Raw genomic sequence first — 24455 nt, 5'->3', positions numbered from 1 at the left:
GTATGTTGGTTTCTGTTTGGTGGGTGTAGCTCGAATCAATAATGATGTAGGCCTATGCTTTAAAGGCTGGAGAACGGCTTCTCAGATGCCATTGGAGCAAACCGTACTGTCAGTCTGCCCATGGTTTGCAACGGGATATTCAACATCCGACCGTTTCTGTTTAAATAAACATTTTGCTACATTTTGTCAGGGCTAAACATGGCCCAGGTTGTTGTTGTTACTCTCCAATTAATCAATTAGCGCAGTTGATTACACAGTTAACTCGCTTCACCTGGTTACCTGGGTCTCAACAGCTGATTTTAAGGTGAAAACAAACACCAGTAGACCCAGTAGCTCTCCAGGACAAGGGAGACCACTGGGTTACCTAGCGTTGTCACAAACGTAGTGAATTTATGAAAATGAAATGGAGTAATTTCATTAAACCTCTAGTAAGGTTTTTACTCTTGCATTAAGATTGCTTACGGTGTTCCATGCTATGAGATCAGGGCTTAGTTTCTCTATATGCATGTGGCTAGAATTGGTGCAATAATGTGTAGGCAGTAAAAATGGCATTAACATACCTTACCGCGACCTGCAACACCTGCATTATTTACACATGTAGGCTTTGCATAAAATTCAGCTGTCATTGTACACATGTAAACTTTACATACGATTAAGTTCTCAATGTACACACTTGTTTCATTGCGTGCTACTGTAAATAAATGTGCTCAGGACACTGACTGAATGTTAAATGCCTTTCTTCCTTTAGCTTTTATCATTTTGAGACTGACTGCTGTGTTAGGCTGTCACCTTCTCTGAAACCATGTTCAGCTGGGTTCTTTCTGAAGTATAATTACACATACACACATGAATAGTGCTGCTGCAGAGTGCTTGTTCTAATAAAAACAAAAACACAGTGGTCTGGAGCTTCTTCTTGGGTTAAAATCTTTTTAGACTTTGTGAAATACATAAAATAACAGACATGTGCTCAGGAAACGACCGTAAGCTTTGGGGAACTGACAAAAACACCTTGCTGAAATAAACCAAACAGCGACTGTCAACATTGGGAACAAGACACAGCAGCAGAGAAATTTCCACATATACGTAGGGTGAATGTCGTCTAATCCCTTACACTTGCCCCAAGCAATAGGAAGTCAGTACTCCAACTGTCCACCTTTAAACTCAGCCTAAAACTCCTCACATCATGAAGGCTCCTTACTTGATAAAAGGTAGCCTTTAAACAAGGCAGGAAGACGAAGAGCACTTGAGAGCAAGAGATTAGAAAATTGCATAGAACCTAAAACCCTAATGCTTGGCCTATACACTAAAGGAAGTTCCTGAATGGCTCTCAATTCCTAGAGGAATCCCGTCTTCTGATGGCCATGTGCCTGATATTTGCGCACAAATAAAATGTGAAAGTGAAGGTGTGGCAGACAGTCCTCACTTCCCCCAGATGGTGAAGTGTTGCTGCGTGTTCAGCTCCCATACCCTTCACCACAACAGGTAGGTGAGTATTGCCAGTAGCACACCTAACATTGGTGCACAAATGCTAATGAACCAGTGAACGGTGAAATCTGAAATGGCACACAGGCCCCGTGTCAAGGAAATGAGGGGCTTAAATAGATCGGGACCCAGTTGCCATTAATAGGGAATCAGCAGACAGCACCCAGAAGACAATTGGAGTCAACTGTCAGCACAAGGTTACTAAATTACCTGAGCACTGCTGAGCACCAAAGTGAAACAGATTACCAGAATGGCAGAAACAATATGGCAGAGCACCCTCTAGCGACTTCAAGAGGTAATGCCTGGAAAATAACCGAAGCTGGCAGCCAAAACCCTGACAAATCCTGTTCACACGCTGAACTTTAAGTCAAGCAGCACAGTCATAATCTGGATATTCTCTTCTCTCATTACTAAAAATCATGTTTGATTACAGTAAATCAATCAAATTAGAAAGGAACAACGAATGAGAATTGAAACACTCCTTTATTTCAATAGTAAACATATGAACACAACATACTTAATATTTAATGAAAAACAAGCATTTGTAAATAACCTAATTTATTGTTTTTTGATCAGATTGAAGTTTATGCTTGATCTGTGAGAATGTTTTTAAAAAATGATATTTTGTTGCGCTGTGATGCATTCAAAATATTTTTTTTCGTAACTTAGTTCCAATTAATTCCAAATTACACCTCAGATTCACATTTTTAAGGTAAAGTGCTTTCATAACAGAATTGTGAAATCCACAGTTTTTGCCAATGTTAGTACAAGAATAAAACCTAATAAAATTAGACAACCAATAGAAAACTGCTGAACCTTGATTATTTATTGCAAATTGTTCATATATATATCTACTGATGTAATGTTAAGAGCAGTATATCAATATTAAAAGACAGCTGATTTAAAACCGATGGCCAGTATACCCAATATGGGTAACAGCATACTGTGTATTCTACTCTCAAATATTCCAGCAACATATACACATAGAAAGAGTTTCCACCCAGCAGTAAGAATTGAAACTGAATGGCACATCAGATTAAGGAACAGTAAACCATGGTTTGATTTAATGCCATGATACCACAAAAGGCAAAGAAAAAATATGTGATACAGATCATCGCTAGAAATATACACTCACTGGGCACTTTATTAGGTAGGCTTTTACACCAGCTTGCTAATGCAAATATTTAATCATGTGGCAGCAACCAAATGGGCTGCCTGTAGCGTAGTGGTTAAGATACATGACTGGGACCTGCAAGATCTGTGGTTTGAATCCCACAGATTGGAATGTGGTTTGGCTACATTCCAGAGTAAGGCTGCCTGTTTTCTATGATACCACCAAGCTCAAATTCTCATAAAAAGCCAAAAAATTTAGAAAACGGGTGAGTAGATGCTAAATGAATGCAAATTAAATAAAATCACAGTAACAACAATCATAATTTAGCAAAATGGACCTGACCCCTAACACCACCCAACAACTTGCTAAATTTCATGTACTTCGTCAAAGTTAATGTATTTTTCATCTGAAATAATGTCATATGTGCCACTTCTTAATTAGTTAAGTGCATAATTTAAGAATTTTATTAAACGTGAGGGACTTGAGGGAAATTTCTTGGAAATTTCTCTGTGGCACACTAAACCCATGCAGAAATCATACCTTGCAAGATCAAATTTAAAAGAAACCATGTGCAGCTTCTGCTTCATTGTGGCAGAGCCGCCATTTTCTGGTGAGCTGTTCTTATAGTTTGGCTCATATGTGTTTACACAAACAGCCAACATTCCTCATTGGATTGTTATAGTGATTGGCTAACTATGGGATTACGGTGGGGGGAAGGGGGGGGGTGGGTCAGGCCTCAGCGAGCCCGTCCCCGTTCTCATGTGGCTGCAGCTGCTCCTTCTCTACGCAGTCCTCCTGGGGGGGGCGCACGCGGACGAAAAAACCCGCCTGGGGGGTAAACACCAGAGGGATGGGTCAGTGGGCTACTGCTAACTGACTGAATTCTACCCAATTACTGTATTCTGCTGTGCAGTGAAACCTTTTGATTAGTTAAAACACAAGTGACAGCTTATCTGCAGCTCTGCATATTGTAGTTCTGTTAGCAGAATGAGGGGGCACATGGAAATTAGCAAAGGATAGAACCTGGGGACAGACAGAACATCTTTTTTCACACAGAGAGCGGTTGGGGAACCGTATATCACCAACAGACGGCTGACCTACAGACTACATGTCTCACAATAACTGATAAAAGTGTAGAAAACTTGTGTTTTATATGCAGCGAAGATGAGGAGCTCACCTTGTACTGTACATGATGAAGATGAGGGGCTGACCTTGAGGAAGAATATGAGCACACCTTGTACATGATGAAGATGATGAGCTCACTTGTACATGATGAAGATGATGAGCTCACCTTGTACATGATGAAGATGAGCAGGGCCAGCAGCAGTAGTCCTGCCACCACGGCGAGGGCGGTGACCCATCCTGGAACGGGGCGTGGAGAGTCCGTCAGCACCCAGATCACCGCCGTGTTCACCTGTGATAGAGCACAGGGCTAAACACTGTGTTCACCTGTGATACGAGCACAGAGTTAAACACTGTGTTCACCTGTGATACGAGCACAGGGTTAAACACTGTGTTCACCTGTGATACGAGCACAGGGTTAAACACTGTTCACCTGTGATAGAGCACAGAGTTAAACACTGTGTTCACCTGTGATACGAGCACAGGGTTAAACACTGTGTTCACCTGTGATAGAGCACAGGGCTAAACACCGTGTTCACCTGTGATACGAGCACAGAGTTAAACACTGTGTTCACCTGTGATACGAGCACAGGGCTAAACACCGTGTTCACCTGTGATACAAGCACAGGGTTAAACACTGTGTTCACCTGTGATAGAGCACAGAGTTAAACACTGTGTTCACCTGTGATACGAGCACAGGGTTAAACACTGTGTTCACCTGCAATACATCCATTTTAATACATTTTAGAGGACCAAAAGTAATTGGACAGTTGGCATCTCAGTTATAGTCAGGTGTCTCAAACAGGAGTCTCAAACTCAAAACCCAGACACACCTGGGTCTGGGAGGAGTTTCAGGCTCATCTGGGCGGAGTTTGAGACCGGCCTGGGTGGAGTTTCAGGCTCACCTGGGCGGAGTTTGAGACTGGCCTGGGCGGAGTTTGAGACTCACCTGCGTGGTGTTGGACGGGAGCTCTGGCAGCAGGCTCTTATAGGGCATCTCTATGACGCTGAAGGAGGCTGCTGACCTGACGTTGTAGGAGCGGTTCTGGTTCTCAGCCTGGGGGTAGGGGGTAAAGCAGGGGGGGGTTAGTGGTGAATTCAGCACCTTGGTGGCGCAGAAGCTCGCCTCTCAGCACTCAGCCTCACCGTGAGGAAGGTGGCTACGCCCAGTCGCGCACGGATGAACAGGATGGCACTACGACCCCTCTCCAACCGCCCCACCTGGCACTTTATCTTCAGACACTTCGCCCTGGAGCAGTCCTGCACACACACACAGTCCTGAGTATACACACAGGCACCTCACCCGGGAGCAGTCCTGCACACACACACAGTCCTGAGTATACACACAGGCACCTTACCCTGGAGCAGTCCATATTCTCAGGGCGAGGGTTAGGGTTATGTTTGTAATCAGGGTTATGGTTAGGGTTGTTACTGGGTTTAGGGTTACAGTTATGTTTGTAATCGGGTTTAGGGTTAGGGTTAGGGATTTAATCAGGTTTAAATTTATGGTTGTAGTCGAATTTAGAGTTAGGCTTAGGGTCGTAATCGGATTTAGGGTCAGGGTCAGGGTCAGGGTAAGGGTTTTAGTCAGTACCAGGGTCTCCAGCGGCCCCCCCGGTGGGTTCTCCTCCACCTCTCTGCGGTGCAGGCGGCTGGGATTTGTCCCGTCAGTCCGGCCTCGGTTTGGTACTGTGGAATTCTGGGAAGTCCTCACTCCAACTCTTGGGTTCTGCCAAACAGAGGCGGGCTGATCACAGACTGGGCCACAAACAGCCACACTGGATGCTAGTTTAGTGAAGAACTGGATCAGTAACCAACAGGCTATGGGCTTGAATCCCAGTTGAACACACTGCACTGTTGAACTGCTCCAATATACCCTACAGTCAGTGATACAATTTTAAAGGGCTGTAACTCCAACACGAACCACTCCAAATGGATGGGAATATACACAATTTAAAGGGCACACTGCTTTAATTTGAGAGTATTTACATCCACATCAAATGCACTGTCTACGAATTGCAGCCCTTCAAAATTATGTCACTGTACAAATACTAACAGACCTCAGTGCATATATCATATGTACACACATTGGTCAAACAAATGGAATGTAAATGTCTATCATTTCCCATAATACCAGGACGTTGAGGGGGTTGATGAGCATGTCCGTGCTGCAGGTCATGGGCCCGTCCACCTGGTACTGCGTGATGTAGAGGAGGGATCCGTTCCACAGGCCGTAGGGCCAGGCGATGTCCAGCATGGCCTTGCTGAACGTGCTGGGGCCGTTGTTCCGCAGCTGCGTCAGAAACAGCCCTGTTTACACTCGTGCCAAAGCCACCCCTGCCCACCTAACCTGAGAAAGCTGTGTGATTGTTAGTACGGTCACTGTCACGGACAGCACTGCACTGTAGGGTGATGAGGGTATGACCTCGTAGATGCGCTGGACAAGGGTCCGACCTCATAGATGTGTGACCAGTGACATCACTCCACGTGGTAGGGTAACGAGGGTATGACCTCATAGACGTGCGGCCAGTGACATCACTGCATGCAGTAGGGTAACAAGGGTCTGACCTCATAGACGTGCTGGACTAGGGGTCCGATGTCATCCTCCAACACGGGGTCCTCTTTGGGCAGCCAGTTAGCGATGGGAAGGAAGACCTGATCAGGAGCCGAGACCCTGAGAGAAGCACACACCACACCTATCCATTACATTACATTTCATTTTGCAGACGCATTTATCTGAAGCCACGTACCAAAAATACTGGTTGGATAAGACAAAATTCACATAGAATCAATTGTACAGCCATAAACATTAAGTCTAGTACACATGGCAAATAGGCCAAGTCAGTAAATAATTATCTCAGTAACTACAGTACCAAGATAAACACAAATGCACATACAAAATAAAAATACAATACAATACAATACTATACAATATAAATAGTCCTAGATTAAACTACAAAGTACAACAACAGCATACATGACACCTATTCCCTCCAATTATGGTGCTATATCATAGCACTAGGAATATGTTCTCACAGTAAAGCTTCTAAACATTCATAGCACTAGGAATATGTTCTCACAGTAAAGCTTCTAAACATTCATAGCACTAGGAATATGTTCTCACAGTAAAGCTTCTAAACATTCATAGCACCAGGAATATGTTCTCACAGTAAAGCTTCTAAACATTCATAGCACTAGGAATATGTTCTCACAGTAAAGCTTCTAAACATTCATAGCACTAGGAATATGTTCTCACAGTAAAGCTTCTAAACAGTCATAGCACTAGGAATATGTTCTCACAGTAAAGCTTCTAAACATTCATAGCACTAAGAATATGTTCTCACAGTAAAGCTTCTAAACATTCATAGCACTAGGAATATGTTCTCACAGTAAAGCTTCTAAACATTCATAGCACTAGGAATATGTTCTCACAGTAAAGCTTCTAAACATTCATAGCACTAGGAATATGGTATAACAACAAAACTTCAATAGCACTAGTGACACATAGGTTATCTGATCTTACCCTCGAATTTCCACTTTGGCTAAAACTGCAAGCTGGGTGACGCTGGACACCAGACTGCTGGTACTATTGAACTGGTTGGAGCTGCAACGGAAAGAGGGCCTCCAACATGTCAGAGAAAAATCATTTGAAAAGGCATTTGAATCTGCACTGATATTCAAACAGGGAGTGGTGCTGTTGCTGAGTAATTCAGTTGAGTTGGTCAGCAGCACAAAGACCCCCCGGCCTTACCTGTAGATCTGCAGCTGGAAGGTGATGGAGCTGTCCTCCTCAGAGAGCTGGTGCACGCTGAAACGCAGGCCTGCCAACAGCTGACCGAGTGACACAGAGAGACGGAGGGGTTAGAGCTGTCTGCACCGCCTGGTCAACAGGAAGCGCACAGCCACAGGAACAGTCCGCCAGTTTACTGCCATTTCTCTCTAATGACAACACTCTTTACACTAAATATTGAAGGTCACAGAAAGACTCAGATCTCTGAGTAAATAGTGAAGGTCACAGCAAGACTTGCATCTCTCAGTATATAGTGAAAGTCACTGTAATACTCACATATCTCAGTAAATAGTGAAAGTGACTGTAAGATGCATATCTCAGTAAATAGTGAAGGTCACTGTAAGACTCACATCTCTCAGTATATATTGAAAGTCACTGTAATACTCACATATCTCAGTAAATAGTGAAAGTGACTGTAAGATGCATATCTCAGTAAATTGTGAAGGTGACTGTACGACACATATACAGATAAATAAAGTGAAGGGCATTGTAAGACTCACTTTAGTTCCTCCTTTCATTGGGTTCCCCAGGTCACAGACCACCTGTCTGGTCTGGTTCTCTCTCTTGTATGCACAAGATAGTCTAGACAGAGTCTGAGAGACACAATGGCATGTCTGTTGACAGGTAAGCCACCAGCATGAAACACACTGATTGTAAAACACATTTGAAGATGGCTGACACATAGACAGGTGTACACGAGTAAAGCAGAAAACTGAGCAGCATCGTTTCCGCGGTCTGACCTCGCTGTTGCGAATGACGCCGATGAATTCGGCCTGGGGGGGCATGAAGACGTACAGCTCAGCCTCGTACGCCCCCTCCCCGCCATTCTCCGCCGTCACCTCCAGCGTCAGCGGGTTATCGTCCCCGATGTAGATCTGCGTCTGGTCACTGCTCATTACATTACATTAATATAGCATATGCCCATATCATTATATTACATTCATATAGCACATGCACATATACATTATATTGTATTAATATAGCATATATAACATCCATTATAATAAATATAGTACTAGATTTGGGTAGGGGATGGTATAAGGTTTGATGATAGATAGACGAGGCACAGAGGGAAAAGTCGGCGGTAAGGAGAGGCGTGGCAGGAGGCCATCTTACTCACCTGACTACGGCCAGCTTCAGGTCAGGCTTGCAGATGTTATCCTTCCCACAATCCAACAGGATGTGGGCCTAAGAGATATCACATGCGATTCAGAATTTCAGAAACACTCTTCTGTTTAAATATTTCTGTTTATATTAACATCAAAAACACAGTATCACAACCTCTTGTTTAAATATTTCTGTTAATATCAACATCAAAAACATAATATTACAACCACTTCTGATTAAATCTGTCTGTTTATATGAACATTAAAAACACAATATGACAACCTCTTCTTTTTAAAATATCTTTCTCTTTATATGAACATCAAAAACACAATATTACAACCCCTTAGATTGAAATCTTTCTGATAATATTAACATCAAAAACACAATATCACAACCACTTCTGATTAAATCTGTCTGTTTATATGAACATTAAAAACACAATATGACAACCTCTTCTTTTTAAATTTTTTATATGAACTTCAAATACCATATCACAACCTCTTATGTTTACATCTTTCTGGTAATATCAACATCAAAAACACAATATCGCAACCTCTTCTTTTTTTAAATCTGTGTGTTTATATGAACATCAAAAACCATATCACAACCTCTTCTGTTTAAATCTGTCTGTTTATATGAACTTCAAATACCATATCACAACCTCTTATGTTTACATATTTCTGGTAATATGAACATCAAAAACCGTATCACAACCTCTTCTGTATAAATCTTTCTGTTTATATCAAGCTGCTAAGAAAGTGTCCAATCAATCAAAAATTGATTATTATTAGGAAACCGCTGTAGCAAAGAGAAATCCTACAACAGCCCACATGGGCACAGCGGGATTGGGGCGGGGCCAGATAGGGGCAGGGACAGGCAGGGGCGGGGCTCACACCTGTCTGGACAGATTGGCCGGGGTGAACTGGTCCAGTACCGGCAGCAGTCCGGTTCTGTCGGCAGCGGTTGAGAGGTCCAGACCGTATCCCATGAACACTGTGATGGGAGTGATCTTATCCCTGAACTCCGACTCTGGCTGCAGAGATAGACACTGATCACTGATAATAATAATAATAGTAATAACCATGATAATAATACTAATATTAATTATTATTATTATTATAACAATACTAATAATACTAACCATAATAATAATAAGAAGAAGAAGAATAATCATGATATAATAATAATACAGAAGAAAGATAGATGTCTGAAATAAGGAAAGACGGTATATTACAAACAGACCATCACCATGCTAAATAAACAGTATCTGTAGCACACAGTCTCCTTTGAGTTAGGGAAGGTTCTAGAAGTGCGTTGAGCACGCAGGAAGGACGGGGAGGCTTGGCGCAGGATGTCTCACGATCAGAAAGGCCTCCAGCTCCTCGCAGGCGGGTCCTCGGTCGTTGAGGACGGTCATGTTCTTGGAGTACTGCGAGACTCTGCTGTGCAGGAACAGCGCCCTCTTTATCGCCCCCTTGTGTTTGAGTCTGTCCAGCACCAGCTGCACCTGGAAGTCTGGGCAAAATGGCTACCGTCAGCGAATCAGGGGTAGGATCACACACACACACACAAATACATGTGTTATAAAGTTGGATATGTTCCCCAGCATGTACCTGCAGAGATGGATATCTCACATCCATTCTCACCCCCTCTCCTCTCTCCTCTCCCCTCCTCTCCCACCTCCTCTCTTCTCTCTCTCACCCCTTCCTCTCCCCTGCTCAGAGCGCTCTCAGTGTAATACTGGCAGTAAGGCTGAGGTGGATAACTCACGCATTGTATATGGAGCTCCTTTCCCACGGGCCTGGAGACAGTATTTCACTCTGAAGCTGCAGGAAGAGGAAAGGCAGTGTGAGTGTGCATTACTGTAACACACACTAAATAAGAAACACGCTGGACATGCAGAGTATTGATAAGCAGGACTTACACCGGCCATGCTCAGCCTCAGTAATACATCACACACATCATCCACGTAAACACAGGGTGCTGGGAGAAGCTCTGAAGGCTAAAGGGTTGAATGTGGCATGCTGCTTTCCCATAATCCCCATGTTGTGCCCTGGGCTGCTGGGATATGATTTCATTTTCAAATTTGTTATTTAGCTGATGCATTTATCCAATGCAACTGAGACTAAGATGGGGACACCCGCCCCCTGGAGCAAAGCAGGGTTAAGGGCCTTGCTCAAGGGCCAAACAGCTGTGCAGAGCATTATCGTGGCCCCCTTGAGGCATGAACCACCAACCTGCCGGGTCCCAGTCATGTATGTGATCTACTAGGCTCCAGGCTGCCCACTCTCTGTGGATCTCAGTGCACTCACCAGGACGCGGTGGTGGACGTGCCAGCCAGGGTGCAGGACTTGTCCTCGGGGTTCAGGACCTGGGGACTGATGTCCAGGGTGGAGTTCACACTGATGACCGGCCGGGCCCTGGGGTCGGAGCGGAGAGAGAGAGAGAGAGAGAGAGAGAGAGAGAGAGAGAGCTCCACTGTTCAGGATACACCTCAGCAAATACAACAGAACACACACACCACTGGGAATACAACAGGACACACACCACCTCCACAGACTGGCTGAATTGAATCACTTCCTCCAACAGGAAATTCCAATCATAATTCCAGTTTTCTATCCATCCATTATCTTAACCTGCTTATCCTGAACAGGATAGCAGGGGGGCTGGAGGTTGCCAGTCCATCGCAGGGCACACACACAATTCACTCACACACTAACCCTAACCCTAACCCTAACCCCAAGGGCAATTTAGACTCTCCAATCAGCCTAACCTGCATGTCTTTGGACTGTGGGAGGAAACCGGACTACCCAGAGGAAACCCACACAAACAATATAATCTGTGCTAGCAGGACCTGAGAGCTGAAAAGGGTCTGGATGATCAATGTTTAAGCTGGGACTCACTGATGAGTGCTCACTGATTTCATTGATTTCTAATAAAAAATTAAAAACTAATTTCAAGGTTACAAGTTGTATCATAAAATACACCACCTGTCCACGACCCGTACCTGTACAGTACTGCTTTGTCAGCTCCAAAAACACCAACAACCAGGTCTGTGAAAAAGAGACACAACCACCACTGACGTCATTACAGAACAGGCCAGTGCAAGTACTGATATCCACTGAGAGTGAGATATCAATATAGGGTAACCCCTACATTAACTCCGAGTGAGATAGAGAGTAACCCCTACATTAACCCTGAGTGAGATAGAGAGTAACCCCTACATTAACCCTCTGAGTGTGATAGGGTTAATGTAAGGGTTACTCTCTGAGTGAGATAGAGAGTAACCCTTACATTATCTGAGTGAGATAGAGAGTAACCCCTACATTAACCCTGAGTGAGATAGAGAGTAGCCTCTACATTAACCCTGAGTGAGATAGAGAGTAACCCCTACATTAACCCTGAGTGAGATAGAGTAACCCCTACATTATCTGAGTGAGATAGAGAGTAACCCCTACATTATCTGAGTGAGATAGAGAGTAACCCCTACATTAACCCTGAGTGAGATAGAAAGTAACCCTTACATTAACCCTGAGTGAGATAGAGAGTAACCCTTACATTATCTGAGTGAGATAGAGAGTAACCCCTACATTAACCCTGAGTGAGATAGAGAGTAACCCCTACATTATCTGAGTGAGATAGAGAGTAACCCCTACATTAACCCTGAGTGAGATAGAAAGTAACCCTTACATTAACCCTGAGTGAGATAGAGAGTAACCCTTACATTATCTGAGTGAGATAGAGAGTAACCCCTACATTAACCCTGAGTGAGATAGAGAGTAACCCCTACATTATCTGAGTGAGATAGAGAGTAACCCCTACATTAACCCTGAGTGAGATAGAGAGTAACCCCTACATTATCTGAGTGAGATACAGAGTAACCCCTACATTAACTCTGAGTGAGATAGAGAGTAACCCCTACATTAACCCTCTGAGTGTGATAGGGTTAATGTAAGGGTTACTCTCTGAGTGAGATAGAGAGTAACCCTTACATTATCTGAGTGAGATAGAGAGTAACCCCTACATTAACCCTGAGTGAGATAGAGAGTAGCCTCTACATTAACCCTGAGTGAGATAGAGAGTAACCCCTACATTAACCCTGAGTGAGATAGAGTAACCCCTACATTATCTGAGTGAGATAGAGAGTAGCCCCTACATTATCTGAGTGAGATAGAGAGTAACCCCTACATTAACCCTGAGTGAGATAGAAAGTAACCCTTACATTAACCCTGAGTGAGATAGAGAGTAACCCTTACATTATCTGAGTGAGATAGAGAGTAACCCCTACATTAACCCTGAGTGAGATAGAGAGTAACCCCTACATTAACCCTGAGTGAGATAGAGAGTAACCCCTACATTATCTGAGTGAGATAGAGAGTAACCCCTACATTATCTGAGTGAGATAGAGAGTAACCCCTACATTAACCCTGAGTGAGATAGAGAGTAACCCCTACATTATCTGAGTGAGATACAGAGTAACCCCTACATTAACTCTGAGTGAGATAGAGAGTAACCCCTACATTAACCCTCTGAGTGTGATAGGGTTAATGTAAGGGTTACTCTCTGAGTGAGATAGAGAGTAACCCTTACATTATCTGAGTGAGATAGAGAGTAACCCCTACATTAACCCTGAGTGAGATAGAGAGTAGCCTCTACATTAACCCTGAGTGAGATAGAGAGTAACCCCTACATTAACCCTGAGTGAGATAGAGTAACCCCTACATTATCTGAGTGAGATAGAGAGTAGCCCCTACATTATCTGAGTGAGATAGAGAGTAACCCCTACATTAACCCTGAGTGAGATAGAAAGTAACCCTTACATTAACCCTGAGTGAGATAGAGAGTAACCCCTACATTATCTGAGTGAGATAGAGAGTAACCCCTACATTATCTGAGTGAGATAGAGAGTAACCCCTACATTAACCCTGAGTGAGATAGAGAGTAACCCCTACATTATCTGAGTAAGATAGAGAGTAACCCCTACATTAACCCTGAGTGAGATAGAGAGTAACCCCTACATTATCTGAGTGAGATAGAGAGTAACCCCTACATTAACTCTGAGTGAGATAGAGATTTGTTTTTCGCCTTCTTATCGTCTCCCAAATGACTAGCCTTTTATACAAAAATATGTCAGTAGAGCCTGAGGTACAGGAAGTGAAAGTTTGACACTTGTATGAGAAAGTACCACCAGAAATGGTGGACATAAAAATAAAAATGGTGATATATTTTCTTACTTAATACAGCTAGAGGGTAAAGTTAACCTCACCCAACACCTTTGTGTCCAAAATTTGTACAGGACTTTTGTACAGAATTATGCTTTATGCATTTCATGTTTACTTTTTAACTGGCCAAATTAGAAAATGTAAAACATCATTCAGCATGAACATTAGTTTTGAAGAGATGTCAAACACGGAATGGGATCAAATAGACCCCAAACGTAATATGAAGGTTAATAGGAGTCTCTGTACCTGGGTAGCCATTGAGGTCGATGTCGGTCGCTCCGTGCATGGCGTAACCGAAGCTGGGGGGCATGGAGGAGGAGGAGGCCCACCTCCCCTGCAGGACCTGGGAGGCCCCCGCCTCGGGGCCCATGGCCCGGCCATTATACACGTACACCAGTCCCCTGTGGTCCGGCCCCCCATAGGGCGCGGCGATGGCGATGTCTGTAACACAGCAAGAGTCGCCTGACGCAGGTCCACCCTGCTGTACAATCCAGCTTCACCGGCTTGAAAATTGAGCTGGCCATGCTGGTCATAAGCTGGTCTAGCTGGGTATGAGCTGGTCAACCAGTATGGCCCAGCTGGTCATAAGCTGGTCTAGCTAGGTATGAGCTGGTCAAACAGTTAGTTCTGGTAGCTTGTCTGAGCTGGGGCTTTCAAAACATAGCATGAGCTGGTCAAACCATGTCCAAATAGAAGCTGGTCTGAACTGTTCAGCCAGCTAAACCATGTCGAGCTGTCAGCTGGTCTGAACCGGTCAACCAGTTTTTTTTGGCAGGGTACCCTTTTGAAACAGCCATTTCATGGACCATAACAGGTTAAGCAGGCGTTTGACATGCACTGTTTGCAGGTGTTAGTGTGGTAGTCTGGGCATCCTCCTACCATGGAAGCCGTCCATGTCCAGGTCTCCTAAGGGGGCGAGGGAGCTGCCGAATCTGGAGTACACCTCCGTGCCCGTCAGCTTCTGGGGGGTGTGGAAGGAGAAGCCCCCCTTTCCCAGGTACACCAACACCTGACCCACCTCCCGCAGCTTGCCGTCCGAACCGCGGTCCATAAAGAGAGGAGCGCCCACAAAGAGGTCCATCACCCTGGGATAGGGGAGAAATAGGATTGGAGATACTCTGGATAAATACTGCATAATTGATGATCGGTGCATACTGTTGGTTTTTGGGGACAGTCTGTAAATCTCACATACTGATTGGCACCTGAACACCAGTGAAGATAAAACTGTCATTCATATATATCAGCATTCCACCAATGAAGGCAGTATCATCATGAATGAAATGACGATCTTTTCTGAATGTAGTGATTTGTATCTGTATGTGTTCTCCTCCCTTCCCTGATTCACATCTCCTTCCCATCCTGTCACACTGAATTAAATGTGTGAATTAAAGACAAGCTGAATTCAAAATGAACTTTTTTCTCAATTTAGCCAATTTGTCATAACCATACAAACACGTCTTGAAGTATAAATCCAAAATAAATTATAAAATTGTAATATTTGGGTTTTCACGCCAATTATTTATTTCATCTATTTTTATTTCATTCATTTATTTTCATTATCAACTACCTGGAAAACAAGACTTTACAAGAATTGACGTCACCATGTACTAGTGGGCGTGTCTGTGGCCTTCAAAAATTCCCCCGAAAGATCTGTTTCACAGGTGTATACATCATATTGCAGAAGCTAGTGCTGCTCTAACCTCTGTTTCAGCTTGTCTTTATGAACCCAGAAGCACTAACGCATTGGCCCAGGCAAAACACATGGTGGTGCCAGAGCTCAGTATTTACAAAATTCACTAAAAATATGTTTCTTTGCTTTCAAACGTGCTGCAGTGATGAAATTCTTCATTTGGCATGAGTACTAAGGGTCATTGCCATCTTCAATTAGCCACTGCCTTTAAATATTATTATGGCCAAACATGAATTGGAAGGATCAAACTCGAGGTTTATATCACCAGCAACACTCCAGTTGGAAAATGTTTTGCAAAGTCCTCATATTTTTGTGATAGAAGCAAGTGAGACAGCCAAAGCCTGCAGAAGAACTGTGGTTTTTAAATGTCTTTAAATAGTAAATATTTTATTGTAAATTTCACAGTAGTGCAATTGTTTCTAAAATTGAAATAGGCCGATCTGATCCCACCCTTAGTTCATAATAAAAAATCATGAAGTGAGTTGTTTCCAGGTAATGACTATACATTTTACTTCAGTATATTTGTAGTACTGCTCCTTTTCTCTTATTGTAGCTGCAGAAGCAGCTGAAAAGGCCCTTTGCTGACTCATAACGTTGCGCTGCTTCTGCATGTCTCTGTGTGTTTGTCGATGTCATCGTGTGGGGAGTGAAAGCATGTAAACACCATTACAAACCCGTCATTACTGACGTCTAATTACATACCCGTCATTATTGATGTCCGTTGCTGCCACGGAATGGCCAAAATACGCTGCCATCTGTCAGAGAAGACAAAAGCACTGAGATCGGCCCTGCTAAACTCTCTGTGCTAGACTAGACAGGAAGACAAAAACAGCCCAGCACAGCTGTCTAATGTCAGATCCTCTACTCTACACAAAACCACCATGCTAAAGCGTGTAAATTACTGTCTCCTCCTATATGACTTCTGCAGCAGTCAGCAGAATACCCACAATGCAGTGGCGGGCAGATGTGTGAATTACAGCCCATAAACACAGCCCAGTATGTGTGTGTGTGTGTGTGTGTGTGTGTGTGTGTGTGTGAAGGTGTGTGGGTGTCTGTGTGTGTGTGAGTGTGTGTGTGTGTGTGTGTGTGTATGTGTGTGTGTGTGTGTGTGAGTGTGGGTATGTGTGTGTGTGTGTGTGTGTGTGTGTGTGTGTGCATATGTGTGTGTGTGTGTGTGTGTGTGCATTCCTACCGTCCCAGCGGAGCCACACTGCTCACTGCTGCAGGTTCTACAGAGGTCAGAGGAATATATGATATTTGCTAGGAAAGCACAGAAGAGATTTACTCTCTGTGCAACCCATAGGTCCACTCCTTTAATCTCCAACACATTATATCTCTCTTTCCACAGATACACCAGCCTCTCAGCAATCGCTTCCATCACTAACACACAATTTATGAAATTATTACCATTCGAGTCATAACTCATTTACTTTCTCATGACTCACAGAAACTATGTGAACACATTAAAAAGGTTTTGTCGGAGAACTGCTGAACTTTAAGCTTGTCTGACGATTCTGGAACCTTTTCTTGGGAGAGCAGTGAGGAATATCAACACCATGTGCAAAGTGCCGCTATAGCTCCCTTCTGACTTCAGTACACTCAGTGCCCAGTACAGAGCTCATATGAAAGACTGCTGAACACTCATAAACTCAGCACCGAGAGGCACCGTTAAAAGCTCACCTGGACCCCAGTGAAGTTCACCATGGACTCCATGTTCTTCCCATTGAAAATGTTTACCTGTAGAAACACAAGGAGGCCATTTTGTAGACATGCAGTGGACAGTGCACCGCAGGTTTACGTTGAGCTGTAGAGTGTGCGGTCCTTACGTAGCCTAAAGCCTTGTGTCCTCTGGGAACCCCGGTGATGTAGTCTGAGGAAGGAAGCAGAGAGGATTCACACTACAACCTGGGTCTCATTGGGACTGCTAAGGATGTGTGGTTTGTGGGATTTGCCTTTTGTGCGGCACTTGCGAACGGGCAGAGCATTTATACTTGAGCAGCATGTTGCACAGGTTACGCAAGTTGTGTAATATGAAATATTAAGTATTTTTAGATATTTATAAATTGCTAGTATGCAGGTATCATCATCAAACCGCGCCTGATTGCATCTAATCAAACCACTCCATATATGTTGTTTAAAATGTACAACAGGACATTAACTAATATTATACTAATGACCATCATACCACATCACATCAGTAGTCATCCAATCATTATCTGAACAAACAGTGGTTTCTAACTGCGCACTTTTAAATTATTGAGCAGGTACACAACATGTGGTTTCAAACCTTCGTATATGCCACACATTCCACACAAACCCTATGCAGACTCATTATTCCATCCACAGAAGTATAAACCAGCCTTTAGCCGAGCCTCGGATTTCCTTCATTACACTTTAAAACATACATTACTAAATTACGAGGCCAATTATGAAATCAGCAGCGCAACACATGTATTTGGAGAGTAGAGCAAACTCCAGCCAATTTTACTAACTCAATATAGTATGACTGCTGGTCACGGGGTGCAGATTGACTTTTCTCCTCAAAGGCAGAGACCATGGAGTACTCAGAAGCACAGAGGTCTACACAAACGGTGCTTCAGTTGTAAAATTCTCTCTCTACATAAAGGCCAAAACAAGCAAGTAGAACACTTCTCTAAGATTGTTCTCAATTCAAAATACCTCAATACGCAAGCCACGTTGGTTTAAAACAGGTTAGACATTTGATTAGAACAAGCATACTAGCACAATCTTCCTGTGATGGAACGCAATTGAAGTACACAACTAAGCCTTACCGTCATCCCCATCTCCATTAAAATCCCCCACAGTCACAGAGTAACCTGGAGATTTGACGAAACGGAGAGAAGAGAGAAAACAAACATGCACATAAAACTGATGGTGAAGGAAGCGGCCCTTGGAAATGAAACAAACAAATTACAGTAACAAATAAATAGTAAACATGAATGAGGCAGTGTTGCCAGCTCTGATTTCAGTGGGTGTGAATACAGTCAAGCTAAACTTTTAATGGATAAACTAATTTGAACTTTAAGCTAGTAAGGTAAGTAGTTAGCCTTTTGTAATTTTTTGTAAAATTTCAGTGAAGATGGCTGATACTTGCTTACTTTTCTCATTAGCCTTACAGAAATGAATCAATTTGTCAAACTGCTGATTAAGATGCTGCAGTTAATTTTTTTGACAGGAAAATGTAATACAATGCAAAAATGCTGTGGAAGTTAAAAAGTTTTGTTGTCAGAAAACCTGGATTGACCGTACTTGGCTGGGTGTGTACACTGCTCCCAGTGTATAATTGGCCATAAAAATATCTCTAAATCCCCCTAATGGCTGTAATGGTAGCTCAGAGTGCCATTTCGCAGGTGTACAAACATCACTTTAAAACATGAATAAAGGTTTAAAAACAGAGGTAAACAGCACTTACCTAAGTAGCTGTCATCAAACTGAGCACTGGCAGGCTTGGTGGACAGCTGGTTACCATACGGGGTGTAGAATTTATTATTGTATCTGGTTATGATTTCAGAAATATCATCAGAGATCAGCTGCCCTGGGGACAGATTGGTGAAATACCCTCAGGCTGAGTGCCATGAAATGTGTTTGTTCAGGGTCTGTGACTAATACAATGTATTTACATCACATGAGGAGATTTTTCACAGCTAAATCTGTCTGGACAACAAAAAGACAGATTTGGTGTCAGATTATTCATGGCATGACATCTCTGAAGCTGCATGCTTTTTACAGGCACAATTTAAACTCTGTAATAACTGTATACCTCTACAAGTCTTCAATCTCACTCTAACCTCAGCTGCTGTGAGAGTTATGTTCTGCAGCTCTACAAGTTCTACAGCTCTACATCACCCACACACACACACGCAAAAACGTACTTTCAGACTTACTCTCATACTCGTATGCACACATACAGACACATGCACCCAAATATTTCTGTTAAGATTATATTTTAAAAAGCCAAACTGGACATCAGCCTAAACAAAAATGTATAATAAAATGAAATGTACTACCTTGCCAATAAAAGCTTCCGGGCCCTCCAACCACAACTCTGTTATTCTGTTTGAAGAAGGAAAGCAGGGATTTGCTCTGGTATCACTTAGGCAAATAAGATTTAAAAGAATGCTTGCAGAACATGAAGTGATGTTATCAGTGATGTTATATCTGTCGGTGTTATGGATTGAGTTCAGGCAGTATCTTCCCTGGGATGGACAGTACCTTCACAAAGTCAACACTGAATCCTGCTTGACAGAATCCTTGCCCTTCCGGAGAGTTTGAACCTAAAACAGCACACACACACACACACAGAGCAGACTTATTATATAGCTACAGTAGGAGTGATCATCTTTTCCATTCATAAACAGCAAAAAACAGAAATCAGAGCAGTGTGTGCACATTCTGAAAAATAACTCCGTTATTTTGCCAGAGATATTGACTTCTATATTGCATGCATTCATCCCAACTCATGAACAAATTCTACAATCGATCACAGTTTAAAAAATAAACTACTTGTAACCTGTTTTGTAGTAAATTTTCAGTCATGAAGTCATGAAAACAGTTTTAAAAAACAGTTTTCTTCTTTATATTACTGAAAGTCTAATTGAATCTTGGGGTTAATTCAATTTAAATTCAGTTTTTAACAAGATGGCCATTCATATGCGTAATATGTCAGAGACAAATGAGATTTCAAGGCAAGCAGTCTTCCGACATTCATTGTAAAGAACTAGTTGGTTGTTTCAGTTGCCATTTATTAAATGAATTTTGCTCCACACACAGTGAAGCCAGCCAGAGTGCTTGTGTCATAGGTGCTCGCAGGTGAGCGTACCTGTTCGGCAGGGGGAGTACTCCACCACTCCTCCAGCGGACTTCAGAAAGCAGGTTCCAACCGGTTCCCTCTCTGTGAACGTTAAGGTGCTCCACTGGTACAGAGGAGCACAGGCCTGGAAGAAATGAAACCCGTCACTATGGGCTCAGGGGTCACCGGGCTCATTCCAATCGCTTTCTTTTCTCCTCTTTTTTCTTTCTCTTTCTCTTTTTTGGACTCCTAGCTCCACCCATCGGGAGAGGCTAGAAAAAGAGTCGAGAAAAAGAACTGAAGATGAGGAAATGGAGAAAACATGAATGGGGAAAATGGAATGCACTTGTTCCTTCAAATGTCAGTTTGGAGCCACGTCAGTTACACATGTGGCAGATGTATGGCAGATGGGGAGAGGTGGATCCACAGATCGATCATTTATATATGAAATAAATAGAATAAATACAAATAAAAAAGAGCTCACCAGTATGTATTCTCCTTCTGAGCGCACTGAAGCTCCAAACCACTGGCTGGACTTGAACTCCATCTGCTCCCCTTTAGCGTTCTTCCGGTCATCTGTGTGTGAATGAGACTCCAGTCAGATAACAGCGACCGGGACTGCAGTAATCTTGCTCCCAATCTGCTGGAATTTGCAGCATGATTTCTTTTCAGAAATCTTTTCTGAAATAGTTCACAAAAATCTTTATACTTTTGTCCCCAATCGCAATGAGAGAAATAGTGTTAGCTAACAGACAGTTGAGCTAGCCATCTAGCCATATCATCTAGGAAAAAGAATAGAACAGTACTAAATGACTAAAAACACATCAGCCATTTCAGATTTTAGTTGTTTTCCTACGGTGTCCAGAGGGAAAACCCAGTACAGCCATTTCAGATATTTGCTGTTTTCCTACGGTGTCCAGAGGGAAAAACCCAGTACAGCCATTTTAGATATTTGCTGTTTTCCTATAGTGTCCTAAGGAAAAACCCAGTACAGCCATTTCAGATCTTAGCTGTTTTCCTATGGTGTCATATAGGGAAACCCAGTACAGCCATTTCAGATGTTATTTAATTTCTCCCAGGGATTATGCTTTATCTTTCAGGAAAATCTCAAAGGCTCATGCCAGTATCAGGGGCATTTCACAGATACTACTCCACTCAGAGTAGGCCTTGCAGGAGCATCTAACCGTAGTGGTCTCCTTCACAACAGAAAGAACCATCAGCTAATTACTTACTCAAACAAATCCAGTCCATCTCATTGACACAGTTCTGCGAGTACACACAGTATAACCAGTGTGGGGTGAGGAAAGGACGTTCCCGCACGCTTAGTAGTAATCCCTCTCTTCCCGCCGGCACCGTCCAGGGGCTCACTGTAATGGAGGCCCCGTGCCGCCCCTCGCAGAGGCAAGGCCAGCCATTACAAAGAGACCCATTGTGAAGATGCCAGTACTACAAGGTACGTGAACATGGAGGTCAGTGCTGGTTTCAGGAGGCAAACCCAACCAAACAAGGTGTTGTGGTAACTACCAGCCCAGTGACAACCTGGAGTATAGTTATAACAATGTCTGAGAAGCCACTGAACATTTCTACCCTACACCCATTAGTATACTGTCAGATACAGAAACAGCTGATTACATTTTTCACTCAGAAGGTAATGTAGAGCAGCACTTATACAAGCAGCCTTATCGGCCACTTCCCAGATGGGCTTAATCTGCAGTATTACTAAATAAGTTAAAAAACAGACAGAACTAGACAAGTATCTGTAGAGTAAACATTTTTTTCCAGGTTCAAAATGTGCAAAACCAAAATATGCTAATGAGTCTAGAGTAAAAAATAGAGTGGAGAAAGAAAGAAAGAAAAGACATGAATTCATTTTTTGGTGGGAACTTCTTTTTGGTGGGAACTCTGAAGCTGAGAAGGATAATCCACTTGATGGTCTTTGTGGTTGGATCTTGTGAGGATCGTGGCTTGGCTCGTCTATGCTGGGTTGATCTCTGACAACCACAGAATGTCAATGAGCCCTCAGACAAAAAGACAGCAGCCCTGCTTTCCTTCAGATAACAACAATGGCCTGCTGGGTGAATGCTTGCTATTGAATGGATCTCTGTGTGTATTCTGGGATATGGAGTGCACATATAACACATTGAGAGGACAGATGTGCCCATCAAGCACTGGACTACAAGATCATCATCCAGCAAGCAGACAACAAAATGTCGATTAAGTTTGGTCTGTTCCATGTGTTTTTGTGGCGTTGCCTGACAAAATTCATTTGCTGCCTTGACTCCAGGAAATTCAATACAGAGAATCCAATTATATGTGTGTAACGAAGATGAACTAAATGCGTACTTCACTGTTTGGAAATGAGCCAGTTTCTAAAGAATTGAATTACCAACCAGAGCGGGAAACAGGTCATGAGGTCTCGGCCTGTCTCCCCAAACCACAAGACTGTGGCATAACCTCCCAGACCAACCCCCTTCCCCAACACACCCCCTCCCCCCAACCCCTTCCCCTGTGACGATGCTGCAGTCCCAACTCTGTCAGTCTGATTGACCGAGAGCACAGATGCATAAAAATGTCAAAATAAATATTCTATGCTTGCAAAGCATTCTATGAAAACAAACAATATTTTCAAACAAAGCAATGTGCAACTGTTAATTTTTATTAATCTTCTGAGAGAAAAAAAAAATGTATACACGTATTTTGTGACCGTGTGTTCGTTTAGTAAAGCTACTGACATTACCCGACGTGCTCACCAGTGTTGTCGAACTGTAACTGTCGACAGTCTTTGCTTGTTCGCCAGGGGCAGCTGTACACGGCTCCCCGCTCCACCACGGCCGAAAAAGACGTGTTTGCCCTGGGTGCGCCTACCAGAATGTTTAATCTGCAGAAGCAATTACATCAAACACACCAGTGACCTATTCCCAAAGCTTTACCGTTTCTACAGAAATACCGTTATATGAGCAAGACAATTATGTCATAATGCTTGTTATAACATAATTTATACAAATACCCTGTAGTCTAATTCGGCTAGATTAGTGTATAAAATGGAGTAAATATATTCTCATGTACAATAACACGATTTACTTTATCATTAGCTAAGCCTGTTATTAGCAGCGTGTTGCAAAATAATTTAATAAATAACTCACTGTTTCTCATCGGGTTTGAAGAAATCCACGGAGAATCCAAAATAACTTCCACTTGGCCCAGAATAAATTGACGGATTGTCTATATCCAGATTGAAAAAATGACTGCGCTTTATACACGACATGAGAGTCAGCACAAAATAAAGTTTGCGATTTTTTTCCATCCTGCCAAGGAAAGTACGGTTGTGCTCAAAACTGTAACTCCAAAATGTCAGGGTTGGTAAAGTAACACCATTAAGTACAATCGTTTTGCAGCAGCAGTCCAGTAACTATCAGTAGTTGCAAGCGCATTTACTGACCACGGTCAACCTCCCTGTCTGCAGATGCATAACTCCTTGATGACAGATCGCAAACAATTTTAGCAACTTGCTCAGAGTTCACGTACATCTAATAAACTGCAAAGCTATATAAAGTCCGTTTGAACTAATCTGGAAACCTCTGCTGTCTTTCGCAACTCAGTGCGAACAAAAACTCCTGTTGTATAGGGATGTATCACAGAGTTCTGTGGGATGGATAACTCCATCACAGGAAGTAAGGGAAAATCTCAAACGCAACACAAACTTCCGTAACCCCTTTTTTTATGAATGGAAAACGATTTTCTATCCAAACTGAATTACTGAGAATTACGATAAACACAAAAGCCTATAGCTACAGGATAAAACCACTTGTTGGTTATAAAGAAGTGAAAATAAAATAAATGAGAAAATAGAAAAAATACAATATTATAATATCCAGTACTATGTTGAGTAACATGGGATAAGACGCCCTCTGCCTGTCAATATTATTTTAACACCATCTTGAAAGCGTAAACGGCAATTTTCATTCCATTTGTTGGCTACCCCATTTCTAATCTAACCGAACATTTAGAGAATATCATTCGTAAAAGCGGTGCTACTGCTAATTTGAAGAGAGTCCTTTAATTAATTGCTTAGTTTAGATTCGTTTATTTCCGCTCACAAACCAAACACACAAACACCA

The 24455-nt window shown here is 42.8% G+C and overlaps 1 protein-coding gene across 2 annotated transcripts; it reads right to left on the bottom strand.

The window, feature by feature from the left end:
• Window positions 1-1946: 1946 nt before the first annotated feature.
• On the bottom strand, window positions 1947-23989 carry LOC133116478 (integrin alpha-V-like). Of its 2 annotated transcripts, XM_061226085.1 has the most exons (30): window positions 23481-23989; window positions 23088-23215; window positions 20822-20913; window positions 20368-20482; window positions 19761-19822; window positions 19556-19601; window positions 18961-19083; window positions 18320-18364; window positions 17354-17397; window positions 17208-17264; window positions 16230-16282; window positions 14717-14922; window positions 14084-14278; window positions 11623-11668; window positions 10928-11035; window positions 10386-10441; window positions 9976-10130; window positions 9511-9648; window positions 8629-8696; window positions 8249-8396; window positions 8009-8101; window positions 7470-7549; window positions 7242-7322; window positions 6287-6392; window positions 5853-6011; window positions 5313-5447; window positions 4865-4978; window positions 4668-4775; window positions 3888-4010; window positions 1947-3424 (listed from the first exon to the last, which is right to left on the bottom strand). In XM_061226085.1, the coding sequence occupies exons 1-30, from the start codon at window positions 23639-23641 to the stop codon at window positions 3326-3328; spliced, it is 3144 nt and encodes a 1047-aa protein (XP_061082069.1). In that variant the 5' UTR covers window positions 23642-23989; the 3' UTR covers window positions 1947-3325. The 2 variants fall into 2 exon arrangements, with proteins under 2 accessions (XP_061082069.1, XP_061082070.1); XM_061226086.1 differs by lacking the exons at window positions 23088-23215; window positions 23481-23989 and adding an exon at window positions 21570-21678.
• Between the last annotated feature and the right edge of the window lie 466 nt (window positions 23990-24455).

Source organism: Conger conger, chromosome 17, assembly GCF_963514075.1.
Source record: "Conger conger chromosome 17, fConCon1.1, whole genome shotgun sequence".
NCBI lineage: Eukaryota > Metazoa > Chordata > Actinopteri > Anguilliformes > Congridae > Conger > Conger conger.
This window is presented reverse-complemented; position numbering and strand designations above follow the sequence as displayed.